This window comes from Cyprinodon tularosa, unplaced genomic scaffold (genome assembly GCF_016077235.1).
Source record: "Cyprinodon tularosa strain WSP-4 unplaced genomic scaffold, ASM1607723v1 ctg703, whole genome shotgun sequence".
NCBI classification, from domain to species: Eukaryota; Metazoa; Chordata; class Actinopteri; order Cyprinodontiformes; family Cyprinodontidae; genus Cyprinodon; species Cyprinodon tularosa.
In genome coordinates, this window is record NW_024039456.1 from 61625 (window position 1) to 80417 (window position 18793).

At 37.6% G+C, this 18793-nt stretch overlaps 1 protein-coding gene and 1 non-coding gene across 2 annotated transcripts in view; both read left to right on the plus strand.

The window, feature by feature from the left end:
* Positions 1-1158: 1158 nt before the first annotated feature.
* The window catches only part of LOC119772234 (ovochymase-2), a 35168-nt gene continuing 17533 nt past the window's right edge, over positions 1159-18793 (plus strand). Inside the window, exons 1-14 of the mRNA XM_038268589.1 lie at positions 1159-1286; positions 4342-4437; positions 4522-4619; positions 4794-4891; positions 4977-5146; positions 5217-5312; positions 8424-8602; positions 8725-8926; positions 11827-11853; positions 11934-12024; positions 12153-12286; positions 14587-14730; positions 17541-17665; positions 17751-17844. Of these exons, the coding sequence (XP_038124517.1) occupies positions 4371-4437; positions 4522-4619; positions 4794-4891; positions 4977-5146; positions 5217-5312; positions 8424-8602; positions 8725-8926; positions 11827-11853; positions 11934-12024; positions 12153-12286; positions 14587-14730; positions 17541-17665; positions 17751-17844 (1525 nt within the window). The 5' untranslated portion in view covers positions 1159-1286; positions 4342-4370. The remainder of the gene's footprint in view (positions 1287-4341; positions 4438-4521; positions 4620-4793; positions 4892-4976; positions 5147-5216; positions 5313-8423; positions 8603-8724; positions 8927-11826; positions 11854-11933; positions 12025-12152; positions 12287-14586; positions 14731-17540; positions 17666-17750; positions 17845-18793) is intronic.
* trnat-cgu lies at positions 18176-18249 on the plus strand. Its single transcript has one exon. It is a non-coding gene; the product is annotated as a tRNA-Thr (tRNA).

Genomic DNA, 18793 nt, shown 5'->3' on the forward strand with positions numbered 1-18793 from the left:
TTCTAAGGATGCGTCCTAGGTTTTCGAACAGAGCCATACTCTCCCTCTGCTCTCACTCCTTGTTGGTTCCTTGTCTTTGCTGTCCCCCCATGCTGTTGTCCACCTACCTCGTCTCTCCCTGGCTCCTTGTGGTTGGTTTCCCCAGATGTCTCCATAGTTCTGCTTTGGTTTTCATTTGTTGGATTTTTGGTTTCCTGCCTTTGGTTACTGTTTTTGCCCCATTAAACTGCAAGAAATCTCCTCAGCCTCTCTGCCTCTGCATTTGGGTCCTCAAACCACAACTAAACCCTGACCGATTCTAACCATCTACTGACCTCTGTAATAATTAAATTTGAGTCTTGTTAGCAGTAATGATGTTGTAGCTTTAGAGTGCAGTAAAAAATAAACCATTAGCATGAAACCAACCTTTAGAGTAGGTTATTGTCACAATATACACCCAAAAAACTAGACCATGGCACTGATTTACAGATTTTAAACTACCGGTAGCTGGACTCGCTTCCTTTGTGAAGGGTCTATGGGGTCTAAGACCCAGTTAAGGGTATTACCTGTTAACAACAAATGTTTCCTATTTATTTGTACGTTTTTTAAATGAGCTTCTTATGCATCCACCTTTCCACCCAGTTTCTATTCTTTAAAGAAGCTACATGAACTTGTGTCAGCAAAATAGTTCACCATGAGTTCATGGTAATTGCATTACAAGTCAAAGATACAGAACCATGAAATATCTATAAAAGAGACTGAGTCATCAGTTTGTAAAAATGGAAATGAAGTCCTATGAGACTCATACAATGAGTAGTGGTGGTTTAAAAAGGGGGAAAAAAAGACATTTTTTGGTAAGAAATGTTATATATAAATATATATTATCCTCTGTTATAAAAACACATTTGTTTTATTTGGAAAAATAAACATTTAGTGTTAAAAAAGCATTCTTAGTTTATTAGGAGATTGAAAGTTCTTATTTTTTCCTGTTATCATCCGTCGCACAAGAACTCATTTAAAGATAAAAAAGAATAATTCTCTCTAAAATTACTTAGTTAGTGTTTAATGGTGCTTTAAATCTCCACAGCAGCACCCAAAGTAACAGAATCTAAAGTCCAGTTTATGGGAAACTGCATTCCTCATGTCTTTCCAGTAAAAACAGAAACAGAGTAGCAGGTAGTTATCTTGTTTCCCTGTGACTCCTCCCACATTTTTTCCTTATAAATGGGAATAAAAGGAAGCTCACTCAATTTGAATTTAAATACCAAGAACCCTGATCAAGAATTTGTTGCTTTGTTCGGCTGCAGGTAAAACTTCAGCTTTTTGTTCTCTGTGTGTTTTAATGTTTTTTTCTTCTTCTAGCTGCAGATGTTAACCTGTTAGGGGGAGTTTGGTTTGGCCTCGGTGTCCAGTTTCCAGTCCTATAAATCCCTGCCTTAAAGGTCAGACTTAATAAGCCAACCAGCATCCGAGCCAACAAAAGGGTTTAGGAGGGAAACCTGTTTTATCATATGGGATAGAAGCGTCGAGTTCTGGTTGGTTTCAGACATGTTTGCATCTCTGATCTCAACATTTACAACATTTATATTTAAGTTTCTGTGAATACTGGCTAATCTGTATAAACTAAGAGTTAAAAAAAACAACAACACATAGACATGGTTGCTTTAAATAGCTTAATTGTTATTGTCATCTTTCTAGCCATTCATCTCTTGATTAATATAGTTAAAATTGTAATATAACAAAGATTCTGAATGAATAATAGTTATTATTACAGCTTGTGGTGTAGCACTGTAACAAGCTTGTGGAATGAATTGTAATATTAGCAGGTTTAGAACATTTGATGCTGGTTAGGCGTCTCCCAATTAGGTCTTAAACAATTAATCTGATTGTTCGTCATTAATCAGTTATTGACATAATCAATGAATTGTTAACTGGAGTATAGAGACTGAAAAATATTCCTTTAGCATATTTTTTCAGCAACCAACTCATGGCATTAATTATATTTAGATTGCAAACAAAAATCTGAAAATTTAGCATTAAAGATAAAAAAAAAAAATACTTTTCATCTGTCAGTATGCTCTATCCAGCCTATACCACTCTATCCAGTGGAAAAGTTTTATTTTCATCTTGTTTGATTTTGTAAAAAAATCTTTAAGGAACCTTTAGCTATCAGATGATTAATCAATTAATCAAAAAACAAATTGACAGATTAATCGATTTACCAAATACTCATTAGATGCAGCCTGTGTCCCAATATAAACTCTTTAATTCAAGAAACTATACCAATATTGTTCCGATACAATATCTGTACGAATCATAGATACTTTATTTCTCACTTTGTAGTTATGTAGCGGAGACGGACACAGGTTCCTTTACTCCAATCAGACACGTTATATTAATGACACTGATTCTGCACATGCTCAGGTAAACCCTCACCTTCACCAGCAGAACAGAAAACACATTCAAGATTATTTATTGGAAAAAAAGGTTTTAAATATTATTTTTTTTTATGTGGGGTATTTTTAGCTAGCCTGACATAGTCTTACTCAATTCTTGTGGGCGGGACTAAGTTCGGAATGGCACCCAGGCTAATTTTTAGCCATTCTGTCCTGACTGTATGATGTTTCATGGTTAACATGTTATATGCATCTCCTCACCTGCAAATGTGTATGATGTCATGATGTGTCAGACTGGAGATGTATAAAATGCTTCTTTAACTGTAAATCTGAGCCTCTTCATGAGATGTGAGCCCAGTTGGTAAGCAGCTGCTTTCTGTAACTCTAAGCAACTTCTCTTATCTTAATAAGATTACAATTTCTATCAGAATTCATTTTTTCCTCCTATCTTTAACAGTGTTAATTTGAGATGTTCAATAAGTAGTAATGTAGTAGTTCAAAATGTCTACTTTTCAGAGCACCAAGGGCTGCAGTTTAGTTGTTAATCATATTTTCATAAACCATATAAATTACCAGCATAATATGCTTTAGACAAAAAAAAGTTTATTAGTCAAACTGATGGTTTCTTAAAATGCTGCAACCATCGACTTTTCTTCATATGAATTTCTAAAAGATGTGTTACATGTATTCGAATTAAAACAGTATTAGAAGACAGATGAAAGTTTGATTTAATAGATTTTTCCGCCATTTAATTTATATAAACAAACAGCTGGTGTGGGACCAACTATCTCAGAGTGTTTAAAAAAAAGAAGTGTTGCAACCATCTCCATTCTCCCCTGTATTAGAGGCGGGTTGGTCATGATGTTATTCAATCAGAGAAGAATAGTCATGACCCGTCTGCTATTAACCATGAAACTTTAAAGGAAGCAGATAGAGGCAAAGCGTTTCTATCCACATGTGATATCAGAGATTTTAGATGCAGGTCGATATATTCTGATATTCTTTGTCTGATATCTGACCGATACCTGATATCAGTATCAGGTCGGGACATCCCCTAATTACTGAGATTTTTAAAAACTATAGTAGCATGGTTTGATCAATCCATGCCACTATCTGTAGCTGTCTGTGTGTGAAGCTGTTTTGGAGTTTTCTGACAGCTTTATTTTATCTACATAGTTCAGGTTTTTCTTTACAGTATTTTTAATACATTTATAGTCTTATATTTTATACAAGCTGGGCCGATTCTCCAGCTTAATGGTGAGTCCTGCGTTGTGTAGTATACACTCACGACCACCTCTCCAACAGGAATCGTATGGTCACGAGACAATCGTACATGTTTGAAATTCAGTCGGCCTTCATAAAGTGTTTGTGGGCAAATCTTGCAGTTGAAGCAGAGCTACGAGCCGATTTACCAGAACCTCAAGCATTGTGCATGTGCAAACAAGGCTTTTCTTCTTCCAGATTGCAACTCCAACCAGCACCATCTCTCGGCGCACGGTCCGGCGGGTGGTTTTTAGACGTACATTGTGAACTAAGCGTCACTTTGAACTTTTAAACCCTCAGGTTTCATTGTACAGTGTGAGCTGTAGCTGCATGCAATGACTGAAAATATCCCACAGTGTTTACCCGGCTTAAACTGAACACTAAACTGTATCCAAAGAAGCTTTGTTTATGCAAAGGTCTGTATCCACTGGTTATTTTATTTCACCATTTAAATCGTTTTAGCTCAGATCCATGTGTGACACGTCTAAGCTGTGATCTGCTGTGATAATCCCAGTTTCTCTGACAGAAATAAAGTAAATAGATTCTGATTCACACCAATAACGACCTTATCTTCTTCTCTCGTCTGGTTCTTCCTGCTGACTTCTCACACCGCTCTGCAGTTTAAACTTGTCCAATCATGACCGACGCAGACATTTACCAGCCCGCTAATAAACTCTGTCATAAACTCTTTCTGCCCCTGCAGTGAGCCTGATTCTAGACGCTGTATCTGAGATGAGGGCCTCTGTTCTGCTCTGCTTCTGTTTTTGGATGAACTCTGGTGCTATTGCTGTTCAGACCGGTGAGTTTTTGGGTTACCGTATAAAATATACAAAGATATCTCAGAAATGATGCACCTAGGCTTCTTCTACATCTTTCTGTTCAGATCAGAAATGTGGTGCCGCTCCGCCGGTGAACCCAATGGTTCAGTTCCTGAGGGTGGTCGGGGGAACCCAAGCTACACATGGATCCCACCCATGGCTGGTCTGTTACTTACGCTTTGTGTTTCCTTTTAAAAGCTACTTTTTTACAGTTAAAAACTTACCCTAGATGTGTGATTATTTGATACTTTATACAGATTTTAGTCTCCTGTTATAATTTTGGGTCTTCTCTATGCAGCAGTTAATGTTTCATTCGGTCTTGTGTTTTTATATTGAGGTTTCCATGCAGAACAGAGGCTCTCATTTCTGTGGAGGAGCCATTCTGACGGAGAGCTGGGTCCTGACCGCAGCACACTGCTTCCCATCACTATCAAAGTACAGAAACCTGCATTCAATCTTTCCAATGACCCGACAGACGCTGAAAAATCACCAAAACGGCATCCTTTTTTTTTGTGCATAGAGAATTTCTGAGTGGCGTGTTGGTTCTGGTGGGAGAGTTTGACCTTCGAGTTGAAGAAGATGAGCAAGTCTTTACGATCAAGTCTGTTTCAGTCCATGAGAAATACAGTCCAGCATTTCCAATGAACTATGATATAGCTTTGGTGGAACTGGATCATCACATCACAATGGGCAAGTTTTCAATCTTTTAAGTCCCTTTTTTACCTATTAAAAATTGCTGACATGTGGCTGTATTCAACAGGAGCTCGTGTCACGCCGATATGTCTCCCTCAGCCTGATTTAAAAATCCCTCCATGGACCAACTGTGCTGTTGCTGGCTGGGGAAAAACAAAAGAAAGTCTGTATTTATTTTCCATAAAATGTTTTGAAGTAATGCAACCACTTAAAAATTTTCAATGTTTTATTTTCTCTTACCATAAAACAGACATATTGTATTAGGATTTTATGCTGTAGACATTATAGTATAGTTTTAGGAAAATTATAGATATCTTTTTAATTATCAGGTTTATCTTAACTTTGCATGCAGTCATGTTTTACTGAAAGTAAGCCAACTGCCTAACAAAACAGGTATAGCAGTTATGTAACACTTTTTACATCCTTAATTCATTTAAGCTTTGCTGGTGTAGAATTAGCACTAAGGCTCTCACAGATTAATACAACGTACATGCAGTTCAAAGTACAAGAGCTCCAATCTTTGAGATGCTACAGCTTTTAAACTAGCTGGACTCCAGTCCTACACTGCAAAAAATATAAATCTCAATAAGTTATTTTTTCTTAAAATAAGTGTGTTTTTCCTTGATTTGAGGAGATAAGTAAGACACTTTGCCAATGGAACAAGACAATTTCCTTTTAAAATAAGAAAAAACTATTTTATCGTCTTATTTCAAGTAAATATTATCTAACTATCTTATTTTAAGAGTGAAAATACTCATTCCATTGGCAAATCATCTTATTTACCTGCTCAAATTAAGGCTAAATATACTTAATTTAAGCCATTTTTTACTTATTTCTGGATTGTTTTTGCAGTGTATGATGCTTCCTTTGTGAATTAGAGAAAAAAAAACTGTGTCACAAAGGCTTGGTTCACACTGCAGCCTGAAGTGACTCAAATCCGATTGTTTGGCCCATATGCAACCCGGATCTGATCTTTTCATGGCTATCTGAACAACACAGATCTGATATTTTCCAATGCGACCCAGATCACTAGCCTTGCGACCTGTGTCTGAACAGCTAGGTCGCATTCATCCGGCCTGAACGCCATTAATACCCGACAAAGGTCACTATTCTGGGTCTTAATACGCAGAAGCTGCATAAAAAAAACCAACCACCATGACGGACGACGACGCGGAGAGCAGTATTTATGTTTAACCATCTTGAAAATATTGTGTTTTTATGGTTGGGACCATAACACCATCCATGTTTACTTCGGTAAACACAGAGCACAGAGCTGTGATGTCATTGCGTCCTCTACTGCGCATGCGGGACACATGCGCTGAATGCAGTTCACACATGAGATCACATACAAGTCGCCTATATTTGGAAATGTGAACGGCAAAATCGTATTTCAACAAAAAATCTGAATTGAGCATCAAGACCTGCACTGTGAACGTAGCCTAAGGGTCTTATCTGTTAACAACAAATGTTTCCTTTATTTGTACCTATTATTAAATGAGCTTTTTATGCACCAACCACTCCACCACCACCCAGTTTCTATTCTTTAAAGAATTTACATGAACATATGTCAGCAAAACAGATCACAATATTTAGAGTGATGAATGTGGCCTTATCTTTAAAAGTAATGCCATCAATATGCATTCTGCTCGTCCAAACCACTGACCTCTATTTAGTCACTGGGGTTGAGTGAAGCCACTGGCCGCCATATTGGTACTCCCTAGTTAGACTGGTCACAGCGTAAACAATACGTGCGCTACAGTGAGCGGGCTTAAGACTTTTAAAAAAAAGATAAATTTATAACTTGGACAAACATTTGCTTTTTCATAGCATAAGTAGATTACTGTAACTTATAATAAAAAATAGGCACATCACATTGCATAGTCAGTATTAAGTCTATAGTCATGACGACCACTTTTTTTCCAACAGTGTCCAGTCTGGTAATGTGGCAATAAGAATAATTGTCTTGATGCCAAAAAGAGCCCAACACATTTTACTTTCACAAGTGGAGCAGTACGGCTATCGCCATAGTGTTCTGCTTGACTTATGCATATAAATAACTTTAGTATAATTCGTGCAGGGAGTATTACAGACTATATGGACACTGCAATGGGAAAGTAGAACAGGAAAGGAAAAAGGAGAAAAGATAAAAGAAAGAGCAGATAAAAGGGAGCCATATACTTTTATGCTCTGTCTGTGCATTAGCCTTTAAAAATGTTTGAGTTCCTTTTTTTTTTGTCTATAAGTCAGGCAAAATATTTCAGCACATGACTTTTTCAGATAAGAAATACAACAAACACTACAAAAAACTACATTGACATTTCACAGTGAATAACTTTCTATTTTCTAACATTAGACACAATGTCAATGGCCATCTCAGTCAATATCTTCAAGTCAGTGCGAGATAGCCAGATTAAGGTTACGCTACATGCTCTACTATAGGATACATTGGGGTATATATGGATTTTCTTGGTTAGTTCATCCACTGACTGTGAAATTACCTGTGAAATGCAAACTGCTTGTTTTTGTCAAGTGCTACACATGTAGGCGTTTTTATGGGGTGTCTCCATAGGAGTGGGGAGTACCAATATGGCAGCCGGTGGCTCAATTATTTTTAGAATACAAGCAATCCAGTGAATAAATAGAGATCAATGGTCCAAACTGGTCTGCTAGCAGATTTCAAAGCTCCAAGACTGATTGGTTTTGTGACAGTGCAGTGGCCTTTCAGGGACGCTAAACCTGGACATTTCTGGGGGGGTTTTCCTGCGTTTTTTTCTGCGTTCCCCTTAGGGAGCAGTGTTGGGTTAAGGGTCTTTGCTCAGCGTGCAAGCTGTGGGAGTGGGTTTCAAACTCACAACCTGAGGATTCCTAACTCTATGCCCTAACCACTAGGCCACCACCACCAGGGGGCAATCAAGTTACACAGTTTGATTGCCCCCTGGTGGCTAAAATCACCGGTTTGCTCACCAGTGTTTTCTGACCGTCCTCACAGAACAGCTGGATTCTTACTCACATTAAGACTAATTTATTGCACATATTGTTCCATTTTCACTTTTAAAATTTTATTTGTTAAACAAATTGAATGAAAATAATATTTTCATTCCACTTTAAAATTACATGCTAATAGAAGCCCACAATGCATAACGTGGAAGTGTATTTCTGTAATCTGACAATTGGGAAAACTTTTAAGGGGTTTTAATGTTTTCATTGAACAACAAATGCTTTGAAAGCTGTCTCTTAATACTGATGTATTTATAAAAACATTCTTTTTTGGCAGGGGGGCGTCTTTCGACAGTCCTGAGAGAAGTCAACCTTGGGTTGGTAGAACAAGCCAAGTGTAAATACACGCTAAGGACGATCATAAGCTCATTTGCAAAACAGAAACAAAGATTGCGCAACGCAGGTATGACGGTTCTTTGTGCTGGACCAGAAGAAGGAGGAAGAGACGCCTGCCAGGTAGAAGTGATTCATTCTGTTTCTAACATCTGTCTGCTTCAGTTGGAGCCCATCAGTTTGGCACCGCTTCATCAGCTGTAGCATTCTAAATATCTTCCCTCCACACTTTATCTTTCCTGAAGGGAGACTCCGGGGGTCCTCTGGTATGTCCTACAGGGTCAGGAAATGGTAACTGGGTTGCACTGGGAATAACTTCCTGGGGTAAAGGCTGTGGAAGGAGCTGGGGAAGTAACAGCCGCCGGACTCCATCAAAGAGAGGATCTCCTGGGATTTTCACTGATGTCAGGATGCTGCTACCCTGGATCAAGCAGAAGCTGAGGCAGGGTATATAGGCCAACATGATTGTTTTATAATAAAGCAGCCAAGATAGTCCTTTTTACTGTTTTTTTAACTGTGTGATATGTTAGACGTGTGATGACACACAAAATCGTATTTATTCAATAGGCCCAAACTCTGAATGAGATGTAAGTCAAAAGGAATCTTAATGAGACGTAATTTTCTAAGCAGGTTTCTGCTCTAAGTAGCAGGGCAAGTTTATTAAAAATAATGGCACATTTCATGGTAGGAAAAACAGCTTCATGAGAAAAAAGAGAAAAGTACATTGACGTGACAAAATAAGACAAAACAAATAGTTAAAGAGAATCAAAGTGTGTAATAAAAATTAGGTTTTTGTATTAAAAGAAAAGAGGAAATAATTCATGAAAGATGAAAGTTGGATGGAAAACTTAACTAATAATGTTTGATCGACCTAAAACCAGTCTGTAATTTTGTAGCTATGCTATTCAGTAATTTCTAGACTAACAAAAGGATTTTAAAGTCTATTCTCTTGTCTATTTTGATTCTGTCTTCTGTATAGTTATGGGAGATAAAATTGTTTTTTATTATCTTAGATACAAAATGTTTTACTAATCAGACAGGGTAAAGAATAAACAGTTTCTGTATAATTATTGTAAATTACTGTGATTATTTTTACTGCAGTTAAGCTCAAATTATTTGCATTTTTCTAGCTTTTAAAAACAGTAAAAAAAAAAGGGGTTTACAGCAGTTTTGGTAACGATGAATATCTGAGTCTCTGTTTCGCCATCATACAAAATATACAGACATACAAAATATGTGAGTCAGTAGGATCCTAGATACTTTAAACATAGCTTTAGTATCTTTAAAGTAGTATGCTACTGAAGATTTTTTTCATTTATGATTTGAAGGTTTATCTTTCCTAATGAATTTACTGATATATTTATAGGGAAATAGTCTGCTCATCTTTTTTATTACTTTCATCTTGATATTATAAGCAGTTAAACATCCATCCATCCATTTTCAGACACGCTTAATCCAAAGTGGGGTCGCGAGGGGTGCTGGTGCCTATCTCCAGCTGTTTATGGGCGACAGGTGGGGCACATCCTGGACAGGTTGGCGAGTCATCGCAGGGCAACCCAGAGACACACAACTATTTATTCAAACACAAACCTCAGGGTCATTTAGAGACGACAGTCAAACTACCACTATGTCATTAAACAAGGATAACTTGTTTTGCAGTTGGCACCTAAGGGGGAACTAATGAAAATCAGTTTGCTCTCAACCCCCATCCTTTTTTTTATTGCATTATGTAACCTATAAACATATGAAGCTGATGGAAGATAAAACTGTTCCTGAATACAGCGGCTTGTGAAAGAATTCATCCCACTTGAACTTTTCGACCTTCTGCCACATTTCAGGCTTCAAACTTAAAGATTCAAATGTTGATTTTTTGTGAAGAATAAAAAACAAGCGTAATATAATCATGAAGTGGAATTGAATTTATTGGTTATTTTAAACTTTAACAAATAAAAAACTTGAGAGTGGGGCATGCACAACCAATTTGCCTCTTTACTTTCAGTGCAGCAAACCCTCTGAATGATCTAATATTGACCTAAATGATGATGATAAATAGACTCATCTGTGATCGTCTCAGAGGTCTGTTTAAAGATTACAGAGAATCATGAAGAACAAGAACGCAGGCCTGAGATTCTTTTGTGGAGAAGTTTAAAGCAAGATTTGGATACAAAAAGATTTCCAAAGATTTAAAAATCCCTAGGAACATTATACTATTTTAATGGAAGGAGTATTAGACCGCTGCGAATCTACAAAGATCCAGCCGTCCTTCTAAACTTTTGAGCTCAAACAAGGAGAAGACTGATTAGAGATGCAGCTAAGAGTCCCATTATCACTCTGGATGAACTACAGAGATCTACAGCTGAGGAGGGGGACTCTGACTGGAGGACAACAATCATTCTGCACAATTCTGGCCTTTCTGAAAGGGAGACATTTCTCAAAGATATCCATAAAAAGTCTTCTTTAAAGTTTGCCAGAAGCCACCTGGGAGACACAGCAAACGTGGATGAAGGTACAATATTTATAGTTTAGAAGCACCACAACTCATCAACCTAAACACACCATCCCCACTGTGAAACATGGTGGTGGCAGCATCATGGTTTTGGCCCGCTTTTCTTCAGCAGGAAAAGGGGAAAATGGTTACAATTGATGGGAAGATAGCACCTGTTGACCAGGTGCTAGAATGGCCTAGTCAAAGTCCAGACCTGGATCCAATCGAGATCTAAAACAACTGCTGTTCACAAACGCTCTCCATGCAACCTCACTGAGCTCCAGCTGAGACATACCCCAAGCGACTGGCAGCTGTAATCGCAGCAAAAGGTGGCGCTACAAAGTATCTGAATAATTTTGTACACCCAAATTTTTGCTCTTTACTTGTTGAAAAATGTAAACTAACCAATATGTTAATTCCACTTCAGGATTGTGTCCCAGTTGTTGTTGATTCTTCACAAAGAATTACAATATATTATTTATGAAGCCTTAAATGCACTACTTTGGCGAGGCACTGTACCTGCTTACAAACCTGCAATATTAAAGCATTAAAGCATGTTCAAAATAAAAAAACAAAGAAATAAAAGTGATTTAACACCAATTTCAACATATCACTAAAGCCAAATGTTTGAAAATACGAGTCACCTGAAAGGTCATCAGTGAATTCTGTGAATGTGAACAATAAATGAATAACCTTTCAATTAACAGTTTAATTTCCCATAAATTAAATCAAAGTATCTTAATGCTTGTGTAGTGCTCTGTACTATTAAATAATGTATTTAATATATTTTGACTAAAATGCATACATCTGTTAAACAAGCTGTTGATCTTTTTTCTCTGTGGATTTTTTGTGTCTCCCTTAGCTGAGCAGCAGCAGCAAAACACATCGGGTGAGGCCTCCTTTTCTCACCAGTTCTTATTCGTGTTTATTTCATAACATGCACATGTGTTATCTATGCATGCTTGTCAGGACTTTGCAGCGTAAGAGATGGGCTGCTCTCTGAAAACCAAGGTTGGATCTGGAACCCCAGTCTTCCTAACACCCACTATGACAATAACCAGTGAGTGAATTCTTGATGAAGGAAGAATCCTCTAAGCTGGTGCAGCATCAGGAACAGATCATAAATGGAAAGATAAATGAACTAGTAAAAAAGCAAAACAGTAAACGACTTGGTGTATTCTTCTGCAGGTTGTGTTTGTGGAGCATCATTGTTCCTCCAGGTTACAGTATTCTCCTGGAGTTTGAGCATTTTGATGTGGAAAATGACTCTTCTTGTCTGTATGACCGGCTCACAGTCTCAGGATCAACACACAGGCCTGTTGGTGAGTATTCTTACCTTCTCCCTCTGTCCCAGGAGGTATTTTTCCATATAGCACCATTCATACACAATGCAATCAAAAGGATTTACAGGACGTTGAAGGAAAAACAACAGGAAAACAAAAACTTTATTCTGTGATCAACATGTAAAAATCCTTTTTTTTTTAGAAGAAAAAAATGTATTTAAAGAATCTCCCGCAATAGATTAATAAAGTAATTGTGATTCTGAAACGGCTACTCAGTTGCACAGTGGGTAGCACTGCTGCCTTACAGCAAGAAGGTTCTGGGTTTGATTCCCAGCCCAGGGTCTTTCTGCATGGAGTTTGCATGTTCTCCTTGAGCATCCCTGGGTTCTCTCCGGGTACTCCGGCTTGCTCCAACAGTCCAAAAACATGGCTGTTAGGTTAATTGGCTTCTCTACAGTCCCCTTAGGTGTGAGTGTGTGTGTGTGAATGGTTGTTTGTCCTGTGTGTCTCTGTGTTGCCCTGCGATGAACTGCCGACCTGTCCAGGGTGGACCCCGCCTCTCACCCCTCCTGACCCCACTTGGGATAAGCGTGCTAGAAGATGGATGGATGATTTTGAAACATGTAAAATTGCTGGATCCAACCACAAGGTTTTCTAGGCAAGTTATTTTAGAACTGGCATAGTATGTTGCCGGTATATACCGGAAGTGGCAGCTGCCTGATTTCCCTGTACATAGACCAGTAAAGACACACTGCAGTAGCTATGTACTGTGGGGGAGTGTTGGCCTAGTGCTTAGAGCAGTGCACTGGTGCTCTGAGAAGGTTGCAAGTACCCGATTCGATCCACACAGCCTGCACTCTGAGTCTCTGAGCAAGACCCTTCGCCCAACACTGCTCCCCTTGGCTCCCCATGGCGATGGACTAAATGCAGAAAGTTGTCTTCTCCATTATGAGATCAATAAATCTCAATTTCTATCCTTTTTCTATCTGATCTACTGAAAATAGAACCATTCAGTGTTTTTTCTGTATCCTTTTATGACTCTTTACTCTGACAATGTTTCTAAGATCACAGTAAACTTATCTGGTAACAAACAGCATACTCTGTGGTATTTATATCCATCTGTCTACAGCTATTGTAGTAATCTGTAATCTTAGCTAAACATTTGTATTGTTTGGGAAACTTTTTTCCCCTTATATTTATATTTTGATCATTTAGAACTTATGTTTAAAATACTATAGAGCTGTTTTTGTTCAGCTCACCTTTATAAAATTAGATTTAAAATCTCACTGGCTTTTACCTGGTGAAATACAAAAAAAAAATGTATATATTTTAACTTTTGAATCAAAAGCATTCATTTTTCAGAAATAAATCATCCATACATTGCCTAGAGTGGTGGACAATGCAAGTATTAATATTACTGAAAAAATGTAATATAACAGCAAATTTTCTGTATAAAATATAATTGGTTATCATGCCAATGTCAGCAATCAGGATTCTGCACCAATAGGAATGTTAGGTTGAAGTCAAGGAGCTCAGGCATTGATAGATACCAGCAGTTCGGTGATAGAGCTGAGAAATAACTCCATAAAGAGCATTAGAAGAGGCAGATCTGGCATCCATCTGGCAAACATTCAGTTAAGCAGATGAGTGCGAGTTTGCATCTTACTGGGCAGGGGGAACAAACTTGCAGCTATCATCTTTAAGTAAATATTCCCACAAGTCTTGTTTTTTTTTGTCAACCCAGAAGCATCTGTTCCCCAAAAGAGAACTTAGTTTGGCACAAAACTCCCATGCATTATCCAGTCTTTCGTTTAGTATAATATAATAACCATGCAGCACTGAGGTTAAGAGATACCATAGCAGTAGTTCTAGAACAATCATTAAAAAGATGCATGTCATTCAGAATGTCTTTCAGCTGTAGCTTCAGCACTATGGAATAATTTAAAGCCTGGCTGGAAAGCACTGAAGATGCTACCTCATGTCATACATTTGTCCATAATATTTAATGATTCAGCAGATTTTTGCCAAAATGTTCAGTTAAAATGAGCCTGTAATTATGCATTTATGGTGCATTTAGACTTTGTGGGGTTAGAAAAGTGCAGTTTTCAGGACAGGAAAACTTTTTTTAATTTAGAAACTTAAAACTTAAATTATGTACTTTTATTAATAAGAGATGCAAACCAAGAAAAATTGACTTTTTGACAAAAAATGATCAAAATTTAAAAGAAAAATGACTTAAAATATTCAAAACACAAAAGAGCAAATTAATAAAGGTAAACTTGTTATAGAATAGAACAAAACTGAAGTTCACCTGTGTCCTGCTGTGTTTCTGTTTACAGCAATACTCTGCGGTCAGTTATTACCAGGCCCAGTGCTTCTACAGAATTCCCAGAATGCAATACTGCTCTTCTCCTCTGACATTAACAGAACAGGGCAAGGCTTTGCACTCAGGCATCGAGGCGTCAAGAGACACTTTCCTCCAGGTATGGAGCAAAACACCTCCAGCAACACCGGAACAGTGTCGGGAAAAACACTGCATATGTAGAAAATGTTTTATGCTTTTATTTTTCATAGAATCTACAAAATAACATGATACAGTATGCTTCTGGAGACTAAAATATGTGGATGGACAAAAAAGAAGCATCCAGCCATGGTTTTGTGTTTTTGCCACGATTATTGTTGCTTTGTTTACTAGTGTTTTAGTGAAAGCTATTAAGTTTGGTAGTTAAGTTTAGTTCATTTAAAAAGTTTAACAGGTTTCAGGAGCAGGGAGCTGAGTGAAAAAAATGTCTTTCTTGCTCCATTCAGTCCGAGGAAAAGGGACAGGAAGAAGCAGCAGAGTCAAAATGTCTCAGTGTGATTGTAGAACTGGTATTTGCTAGAAGCAGTCCAGTAATGCCTTGTAAATAAAAGTTAACCAATGGGAATTCCTTTTAGTAGCCAAACCAAACCATAACAGCTGCGACTATAAATCACAACAGTGTGTTCACAATTCACAGTAATGAACGTCAGAGAGGAGAGATTAACAGAGTCAAGCATCATTCTGAAGAAGCAATCACATACAATCCATTTAATTACAAGCTGATTTTCTTGAAGCTTAAGGAAAACATAACTTGTTTGGAAAATGAAACCCTGCTTCAATTTAAGCCTATTTACAAGATTTTCCACTCGGGGTTTAAAAGTGAGGACATCCTCAATCAAAATGCTCAGATATTTCATTTCCTCAGCAGATTGAAACCCCTTAGATCTGGAAAAATACATTCTCAGAATTAGAAACAAGTTTCAAATTAAAAAAAAAAGCATTCGGTTGTCTTCCTCCACTGAAATAAATAAAAGAATCATCTGCATAAAATTGTAAGTCTGCATCAGGCCAATTCTGCCCTTATTTATGGTAAATGGCATGTACTTATATAGCACCTTTATTCAAGTTAGGAGACTTGACCAAAGCACTTTACACTAAATTCATTCACCCATTCACACACTGATAGTGGCAAGCTACATTGTAGCCACAGCTGCCCCGGGGCTCACTGACAGAAGTGGGGCTGCCGTACACTGGCACCACCGGGCCCTCTGACCACCATCAGTAGACAATGCAGGTGAAGTGTCTTGCCCAAGGACACAACGACACTGAAAGTCGGAGTCTGGGCTTGAACCGTCAACACTTCGATTTCAGGGCAAACTCCTACATCCAACGCCACTGTCGCCCCTTATATATAATTATACATATAAGAGGACCTAATATCGATCCATGTGGCACCCCGCTGTGAACATCTACAGCAGCACAACAAATATCATCATATTTAATGCAATTTGCCTTATTTTTGTTATATGTTTGAACCAGGCAACGTTTCTCCGAAAAACTGTAGAGCTGAAGTCTAACTATCAAAGCTTAATAATTCACAGGATAAACAGATGCTGATAAATTTATAAAAAGAAACTAATGTTATTTTATTTTATCAAGAGAAACAATAATGTCATATACCACCTTTGACAGAACTATTAGGGAAACATGGCTCTTTCTAAAACCTGATGGAAAGGACTGAGATGAGATTATTGTGAGTTACAAATGCTTTTACATGGTCACCCATAAATAGTCTGTTTACACATACAAAGAATAAATCTGTGCTAAATTAAGCTGTAAGTGCAATCTGTGATCTTGGGTCCTATTGGCTGATTGGTTAATGTCACATCAATCACAAATCTAACCATCCAATTGCATAACAGACGCGTTTTGCTGTCAGAGACAGGAAAACACTACAGAACTGCAAGTACTAGAAGAACAATGCTTGTTAAAGAAGAGCGTTCTGCTGCTCATAGAGGTAAAAGACATCAAATCAAAAACAAAATCATTCTCCATTTTTAAAGAATAAATATTCAACCAGACCAATATCTTTTGATTACAAATTAATTGAAAATAAACTTGCTGCCATGGCTTATGCAAATTTTAAAGCTGTCTGTGTAGATACAGCCTGTAAGCTCGAAAGAACTAAAGCAGATATTGTGAAGAAGAATGATCCCAAATTATTTTTTCGACTTAGAATTGGACAAACTTTAGTGTCATTTTATCTGCACAGTGTGTATAAAAAAGGAAATTTCATTTATACAGCTTTCCAACATTAAATGAGCAGCAGCTTAGGAGTGAAAAAGAACATTTACATTCATAAAGTGCAGCAGTGATCAAATTTAAACAGTATAGGAGAGACATGGTGCAAAAAGGCATTGATGTGGAAGGTTCAGAGTGCAAAAATAAATAAATAGATATGGTACAAAACACAGTGAAATTATTTCAGTGTCTTGAAAGATTAAGTCAATCAAAGACAACGCAGTTAAATAACTTTCTTTATTGTTTTTGTTTCTATTCAGTCCTATTATAATTGCTCCTTTGCTTCTTTATCTGTTAAAAATTATTTGCTCTTCTTCCAAATTATCTATGGTTCTGATCTGGCTTCAGTTTAGCATTTCTATCTTTGTCAAAACAAAAACACTAATCAGACTCCATTTCCATTCAACGCTAATTTAAATCACAAGGAGCAAAATATGAAGGAAACAAAGGAGGAGAAAAAGTGTTTGCACTGTATGGTACAAGTGGACCACTGTGTTGTTACATTATATAAGCAAATTTCCCATGACTTGATGTCCCAAAAACAGATTCTATATGAAAGGCAGTGAAGATGATGAATCTCGCTGCTTAAGAAGCTTTTTTCCTGTAAGTATGCTTAATCTAATTGCCCCCTTTGAGGTTAAAACACGTGTACCCGTTCTTGTGTTTTTCCCACACTGTGTGTCTCATTAGCATGTGGGATCCTGGTTCTGGTTGAGGATCAGGTTTCAATCCATACTCCAAATTACCCACAATCCTATGGTGATAACTGTACACTCCGCTGGGTCATCTACGCTCCTCCTGGACAGATAGATAAGGTAATTAAGTGCTCAATAAACACATCTTTGAAAAAAAAAGAATAAACCTTGCCTGTATGCTTTTAAATCTGAAGTTTTATTACAGCTGGACTTTGCTGATTTTGACCTCGAGGAATCAGAGAGATGTTTGTATGATTCACTGACAGTTCTAGGAGACATTGAAGGACACCAAGAGATTGGTAAGATGAATGAGTTAGATTGTGTGAGCTTAAAATAATATAAAGGTTAAATGGTCACTATATAAGACAGTTATGTCAGGATGTATAATCATCTGACTGTTAAGGGGAAGAGATTTTATTTCAAAATGAATCTGTTCCTCGTAGTGGGAAAAATGAATTTGATTGTTACTATTTCTTGCTTTTGAGTACAAGATGTTTCAAGGTGGCTTGTGTGAATTTCTTGAGGGGTCAGCACTTTCCCTTATATATATCAAATATTTACCATCCTTTTTTTGGGGGGCGGTGTCAGGATTTATTTCATCCTAAATCATTCCAAAATGTATATGCAGATGGCCCTGTGGCTTAGTTGGTCAAAGTGCCTGTCTCGTAAACAGGAGAACCTGGGTTCGAATCCCAGCAGTGCCTTTTAAATAAGTATTCACACTTTGGTGGTCATGATGTCCAGTCTTCTTGTAAATCATCTTGAAGAACCTCATGGAAAAATATCATCTAGCCTTCATATTTCTCAGTTGGTCCTTCTCAGCCATCTACAACTAAATAATAGGAACCTGTTTCTTCATATGGCGGTACACTTATTCGGCACACTAATTTTCTTTCCCTGCTTTTTCCCAAACTGCGACACAGCCACAAAGTGGCACGTGCAAAGTGCACTGTACTTTAATACCTCAAACACTTGAATTGTAGCTGATATCTCATCTGCTAAGCTGTGCTTGTTATCTGGATCATACCTTTAAAGCAGCTGCTATTGGTACTTACCTTGAACTTTTCTCTCATTTCCAAAGTAGTCCTGGACCAGTGCTTCTGTATCCATTTTTATGTAAGTGCTCTGTCTGTTTCAACACAGAGTCTGTCGTGGCAGAATCTTATTAACCCTGAGCGTCCTTCTGGCCCATATCATGCAAAAACACTACCAGAAAATGATTTTGGCTTTGCAATTTTTTTGAAGATG